This window comes from Pan troglodytes, chromosome 5 (genome assembly GCF_028858775.2).
Source record: "Pan troglodytes isolate AG18354 chromosome 5, NHGRI_mPanTro3-v2.0_pri, whole genome shotgun sequence".
Classification (NCBI taxonomy): Eukaryota; Metazoa; Chordata; class Mammalia; order Primates; family Hominidae; genus Pan; species Pan troglodytes.
Window position 1 is genome coordinate 94,381,161 of NC_072403.2, and position 7,115 is coordinate 94,388,275.

Consider the following 7,115-nt stretch of genomic DNA (forward strand, 5'->3'; position numbering starts at 1 on the left):
GCCATTTTTGCTGTCGGCTTTGCAGACTATCTGTTTCTATAAAAGTAATCAGGCATCCGTTCGAGAGTTGGGGTCTTTCTTCACACTAAAGGCACATGTCCCAGGCACAAGCCTCAGGATCCTTATTTGATCTTTTTTAATACGACCAGGTCTTAAATTTCCGAACCATGTTTTCCCTAATTGCCATTTTCTCTCTAAAATGAAGAAGCCTGGAAGAACCTTCTTATCCCTTCGGGGAAATTATTTAATTGGGACAAAGGGGATGTGGAGTTACAGAGAGCAACGATAGGGCTTTCAGAACCCAAAACCTCTCTGGTATAATAACAGATCCTTCCGGTAACCAACCATTCAATTTGTCCCTCTCCCCAACCCCATCCTCTCCATCACCATCTGCCAGATGCCCCCTGGGACAATCGACTTTGAAACCAAACTTCTCTCCCAGGTCAGCTCCTGCAATCCCCACTCCTCATCCTTGGAACTTTCTCCACAGAAGTGACTTGACACACCGCGCTACATCTGGGGAGGGGGGCGGGTCCGCTTTCCGGGTGACTCAAGTCTTTGCTATTTGCCTTTTGTTTCTGGGATGCCTTTGGCTGCCTTTCTCTTCCATCTGCTTTTAATTTTGGTAAGAGAAAAGCTAATGAATCAGGAATGAATCTCCTCTCCACTAATCTTTTTTTTTCTTTCTCTCTCTCTTAAAGTTGGCGCGCTCTCTTCACAAGTTCCATCACTACCCAAGAAGTGAGGGGGCGGGGGGGACAGGCGGGAAGGCATTAATTACACCTAAATCTGAAGTTTGCGGCCTCAGGTACCACTTTGATGGGGAGAGCTTCTGAAGCTTCCATACAACCTGCCGTGCCTTTGCTGCTGCCGCTGTAGATTTTCAGCTCATTTCTTTCTGCTGCTGCTTCGCGCTGCTCTGTCATGCCTAAATCTATCTCGTCACTGCCAAAGGTGCCTGAATCAGGGTGAATTCCACGAGATTCACCAGCGGTTTTGCTCTAGTCCAAGGTAAATACAGTATGCAAAATGAGGAACCACCCAAGGATGTCGGGGAGGGGGGAGAGAAAGGGATTCCCTCACCTTTTCCGGCACATTCCTCGTTAATTTCCACCAGGAGGAGGCGCGCAGCCCAGCTCCCCTAGTCTCTCTTCTTAAATCCCCCTACCTACGGCTGCCGAGGTTGGCCGCGCGGCGGGAGTCTCCCCGACAGTCCTGGCCCTCCCCCGCCCCCCGGGTTGGTTTTTCCCAGCTGCGGAGGTTGGGAGGTTGGGCCAGGGACTGGGGTGCGAAGAGAGTCGGCGCCCGCAACGCGGAGCCGGGAAGTCGTCGCTACTCTGGTGGAACTCAGAGTTGGTTCTGGAGGCGGCGGACGCGGAGGTGAGCAGTGGGAGCTCGCGGCCTGGGAGAGACCCGGGAGGCGTCGTTGGGGCCCCTCCCCATCCTCGGGTGGAGAGTAGCGTTGGTTCGGGTTGCCACTGTACCCCGAGTCCCACTGCTGCTTTGTTCCCAGACTCTCCCCTCCTCTTTGGAGATGACTTGAACCCCTTTGAGATCCGAGGGGCTGGCGGGGCGCGGGCTGGGGGGCGACAGTTGTAGCTCCACTTCCTGCTAATGCGAGAAGGTACAAAAAGAGATCAAAAAGTCCTGTAACCTGAAACTTCCCTCGCATCCTAACCGGGACCGGGTGGAGAGGTCTGGGCGGGGGCGGAGACACCCGGAGGCCGACCTTCCGCCGAGGCGGTGCAGGAAGGAACGGGAGAGGGAGAAGTTTGGTAGGGAAGGAATTGGGGATTAAGCGGTAAGTTAGACGCGGGAGACGAGTCTCCTCGGGAAAGGCGGAGGGCGGGAGGCCGGTCGGGTTTATTTAGTGTGGGCCAGGGAAGAAGGAAGACTTTGCGGTCTGGGTGTCGGATGCACGTCCCCCTCCGGAGTAAAAGTGACTGGAGGGGTTGGGGAGGCGAGGCCGGGGCGGGCTTTTGGAAGGAGGTCTCTGGGACAGACTGGAGACGACTAGACTCGAAAAGGCCGGTTTTTGCACTCCGGAAGCCGCGGCAGCCACCGCTGTTCACGCCTCTCTCCTGCTTGTCCCAGGTCCCTCAGAGGATCCAGCGAGGGGCGCCAACAAGAGGCGAAGAGGTGGCACCAGGGCGGCGGCAGGAAGAGGAGCGGGAGCAGGAGCGCGGAGCGGAGCGTCCCGACCCGCCGTGCGTACTTTCTGGAGGGAAGGGGCGGGGGAGTCGGCCCCTGAGGGAAGCGCCCGGTGGCGAGGGGGTTAGCCAAGTTCCGGCTGCGGCGCCACTCCCTCGGTTCCACGAGAGGAAAGTTTTTTTTCCAGACGCTTCCGCCGGCTCGCGCCCTCCGGGCCCAGCCTCCCGAGCCTTCGGAGCGGGCGCCGTCCCAGCCCAGCTCCGGGGAAACGCGAGCCGCGATGCCTGGGGGGTGCTCCCGGGGCCCCGCCGCCGGGGACGGGCGTCTGCGGCTGGCGCGACTAGCGCTGGTCCTCCTGGGCTGGGTCTCCTCGTCTTCTCCCACCTCCTCGGCATCCTCCTTCTCCTCCTCGGCGCCGTTCCTGGCTTCCGCCGTGTCCGCCCAGCCCCCGCTGCCGGACCAGTGCCCCGCGCTGTGCGAGTGCTCCGAGGCAGCGCGCACAGTCAAGTGCGTTAACCGCAATCTGACCGAGGTGCCCACGGACCTGCCCGCCTACGTGCGCAACCTCTTCCTTACCGGCAACCAGCTGGCCGTGCTCCCTGCCGGCGCCTTCGCCCGCCGGCCGCCGCTGGCGGAGCTGGCCGCGCTCAACCTCAGCGGCAGCCGCCTGGACGAGGTGCGCGCGGGCGCCTTCGAGCATCTGCCCAGCCTGCGCCAGCTCGACCTCAGCCACAACCCACTGGCCGACCTCAGTCCCTTCGCTTTCTCGGGCAGCAATGCCAGCGTCTCGGCCCCCAGTCCCCTTGTGGAACTGATCCTGAACCACATCGTGCCCCCTGAAGATGAGCAGCAGAACCGGAGCTTCGAGGGCATGGTGGTGGCGGCCCTGCTGGCGGGCCGTGCACTGCAGGGGCTCCGCCGCTTGGAGCTGGCCAGCAACCACTTCCTTTACCTGCCGCGGGATGTGCTGGCCCAACTGCCCAGCCTCAGGTACCTGGACTTAAGTAATAATTCGCTGGTGAGCCTGACCTACGTGTCCTTCCGCAACCTGACACATCTAGAAAGCCTCCACCTGGAGGACAATGCCCTCAAGGTCCTTCACAATGGCACCCTGGCTGAGTTGCAAGGTCTACCCCACATTAGGGTTTTCCTGGACAACAATCCCTGGGTCTGCGACTGCCACATGGCAGACATGGTGACCTGGCTCAAGGAAACAGAGGTAGTGCAGGGCAAAGACCGGCTCACCTGTGCATATCCGGAAAAAATGAGGAATCGGGTCCTCTTGGAACTCAACAGTGCTGACCTGGACTGTGACCCGATTCTTCCCCCATCCCTGCAAACCTCTTATGTCTTCCTGGGTATTGTTTTAGCCCTGATAGGCGCTATTTTCCTCCTGGTTTTGTATTTGAACCGCAAGGGGATAAAAAAGTGGATGCATAACATCAGAGATGCCTGCAGGGATCACATGGAAGGGTATCATTACAGATATGAAATCAATGCGGACCCCAGATTAACAAACCTCAGTTCTAACTCGGATGTCTGAGAAATATTAGAGGACAGACCAAGGACAACTCTGCATGAGATGTAGACTTAAGCTTTATCCCTACTAGGCTTGCTCCACTTTCATCCTCCACTATAGATACAACGGACTTTGACTAAAAGCAGTGAAGGGGATTTGCTTCCTTGTTATGTAAAGTTTCTTGGTGTGTTCTGTTAATGTAAGACGATGAACAGTTGTGTATAGTGTTTTACCCTCTTCTTTTTCTTGGAACTCCTCAACACGTATGGAGGGATTTTTCAGGTTTCAGCATGAACATGGACTTCTTGCTGTCTGTCTCTCTCTCAGTACAGTTCAAGGTGTAGCAAGTGTACCCACACAGATAGCATTCAACAAAAGCTGCCTCAACTTTTTCGAGAAAAATACTTTATTCATAAATATCAGTTTTATTCTCATGTACCTAAGTTGTGGAGAAAATAATTGCATCCTATAAACTGCCTGCAGACGTTAGCAGGCTCTTCAAAATAACTCCATGGTGCACAGGAGCACCTGCATCCAAGAGCATGCTTACATTTTACTGTTCTGCATATTACAAAAAATAACTTGCAACTTCATAACTTCTTTGACAAAGTAAATTACTTTTTTGATTGCAGTTTATATGAAAATGTACTGATTTTTTTAAATAAACTGCATCAAGATCCAACCGACTGAATTGTTAAAAAAAATAAAGATTCTTAAAAGAATTACAGTGTGTGCAAGTTTGCTTTGAAAAAAGGATGAAGGGCAGGAGTATTCAATGGTCTTGGTTCCGATGATAATTATTACTTAACATAGCTGAGAATCAAACTGTAGCAATGTCTAATATAAATAGACTTGGGAGATCGTTTCGAAATGGTGGATCCTTTTAGTATTTAAATGGAGAGTTTGAGTATTCATGTGACTGTATGGTCCCAAAGTTAATGCTATTTATGAAACAGTTTTGTAAGAACATAATGAAGTTGGTAAAAGCTAAGCGTTCTATACAATAAACAGTTCCCAGTTTGGGGCTTTTTCAAGGCTAATGAAGTTATTTTTGGTCTAGAAAAATAGTATTTACTTAATAAAACTCTGTTTGAAATTGTTCTGTGGATTTTTAGAGCAGAATTTGAAACAAATGTAATGCAAATAAATATAAAGTGTCTTAAAGACAATATTCTGAAATAAAAGATATAAAATATAATTTAAAAAATATTTCTCAATGTCATAATGTAAATTGAAACTTAGATTTTCTTGAGGATATTTTCAAAAAAACATTTAAAGTGGAACATAAATGTTCTTTAGTTTATCAGAGACCCAGCTAATATGTTTAAAAAGTTGACATGGTTGAATATGAACTTGAGGAAATAACCACAGATAAATGTCTACATCTATAAACACGTGTCTCAAGTATTTATAGGTTCTTATCTTCAGTTCAGTGTTTAAGAATTTGAGGATATTTTGATTTTAGCTAAGCTGTTCATAATGTAAGTATATACACCTTTGTGAAGAATAAATCACATTTAGGTGTAAATACAGGCAATCATTAATTGATACATCCATAATATACAAGGCTTTTGTTATTTTTTCAGTTTATTATCTGCCATTTAATCTGAAAAGTAAATTCCATTAATCAGTCTTCAGGCTCTTTTATCAAGTGATTTAAATGTAGCCATTATTGCTTAACTGAAAGTATTAGGTAAACTTGCATCAGTAAGTCTTAGGGCCTGCTTTTCCTTTGAACTGGTTATGTCCTTCAGTGCTTTATGTTTGAAATAAAATCTACATTTTCATATTTTTATAAATAAAATAGGATCAGATAGTATTTTAGGTTCTAGAAATCTTTGCTGATTCCTTCTTTGAATTAAATTCAGAAATTTTCAAAGTAGGGCTAAAAATAAGTAAATCTTCCTTTTTATAGGTTAGAATATATAGTCAGAATACAAAGCTGTAATTCCTTAAATTCCATCAGGCTTGTTTTGTGAAATATAGTATTTATTATTTAAGGGTTATATTTCAGATCCTATAATTACCTCAGAAAAAGCTAAATATTTGGCACTTAAAATTCCATCAAACAGTTTAAGTGTTCATCAGAAATTCCTAAACTGTCTGGTTGCCATTATTTGGTAAGAACAATGAGATACTAATCTGTCAAAAATAGTGACCACTATCTTAGTAAACTGTTGATGGACTTAGTAAGTCTTCTGATATTGTAGGAAACAAATTATAATATTGATAGAGCCTCTATTGAGAAGAATTGTTTCTTCATCACATGATAATCTAACAGTTTAAAGTGGAGCTTTATCTAAGAACCAGGAAAGCAGTAGATTCATTAGTCTAGCTTTTGTCATCAACTCTTTGAAGCAATGATGAATCTGATAAAGTGAAGCCAGGTTTTCCCTGTTAGGTAGATGGCTTCTTTGAAGTTATAATTTATTGCTTCTTTTTCATCCCCCCTACTTATTCTCTTGTATGGACTTTCCAATTGCCACTGCTTGGTTTTCCATCACATCACTCCTTCCTGTTCTCCAAAATATGGAAATAAAAAAGTCAATTAAAAGAACACCTTATTCTTAAGATAAAAAATTGTTATTATTTGACAACTAATTAATGTTTTGCAGCCCTAATATTCTTAAGTCTATAAGCCTATAAAACATTCTAAGTTCCTTGGAAGATAGAGGCTATATAAATTCAATAAGTATAAGGGAATATGGGAAAAATAAAAGTATCACTTTATTTAAAAATAAGACAAGTCTGTTTGTTTTAAATACTGTTCTTACTATTAATGCATTGTTGACTCTAGAAACCTGCAAGTATCCATTTTTAAAATTTTATTTTAGTTGGTAATACTCTTTATTACTGAACGTAAAATTTTCAACATAAAACACCCTTCATTTATCCTTTACAAGTTTCATTTGAAGAAAGTTAGAAAAAATACTTAGAAATTCAAGGACTTGATAAATCCCTTAATTTAAAAAGCTATTCAACTATCCCATAAATTTCTATTTAAAGTAGCAAAAATTTTAGGATAATACAGCTATTTGGCCCTGAATTATAACTGCCCCCTTTGATTGTAACCATTCAGTTTGCAGCATTCGTTTTTGTAATAGCAGTTTGGCTGCTATGGGTGTGATTCAATGGTAACCTACAAGGCAAATTTGTACAGGAGCTGACAGATTTTTCTAACAAAATAAGGAGACTTTGAAGCACATTGAATAGGAGTTTTTAAATGAATAGGATTTTTTAAAGGAAAAAGAGTAGGAGCTTGGGGGGGAAGGCTGGTTGAAATAAATGAGCAAATCACAAATAATAAATCCTTTAGAAATATCTTGATTGGCAGTAAGTGTGGATTATGCTCATCTCAGTATTTAATTAGAAATAACTTATCTTTGTCTTTTGTCTTTTTTAATTAAAGTGGCTGTAAAAAAGAAGGTCCAGATGAACTGAGATT

The 7,115-nt window shown here is 45.5% G+C and overlaps 1 protein-coding gene across 2 annotated transcripts; it reads left to right on the forward strand.

Moving 5' to 3' along the window:
- Nucleotides 1-1,129: 1,129 nt before the first annotated feature.
- On the forward strand, nt 1,130-4,392 carry TPBG (trophoblast glycoprotein). 2 transcript variants are annotated; one of them, XM_016955911.4, is made up of 2 exons: nt 1,130-1,380; nt 2,095-4,392. In XM_016955911.4, the coding sequence occupies exon 2, from the start codon at nt 2,432-2,434 to the stop codon at nt 3,692-3,694; it is 1,263 nt and encodes a 420-aa protein (XP_016811400.1). In that variant the 5' UTR covers nt 1,130-1,380; nt 2,095-2,431; the 3' UTR covers nt 3,695-4,392. The 2 variants fall into 2 exon arrangements, with proteins under 2 accessions (XP_016811400.1, XP_016811401.1); XM_016955912.4 differs by lacking the exon at nt 1,130-1,380 and adding an exon at nt 1,657-1,801.
- The last annotated feature ends 2,723 nt before the right edge of the window (nt 4,393-7,115 follow it).

Excerpts from the sequence above, each read along its gene's own strand:
- TPBG (XM_016955911.4), top strand. The coding sequence starts at position 2,432 with ATGCCTGGGGGGTGCTCCCGGGGCCCCGCCGCCGGGGACGGGCGTCTG.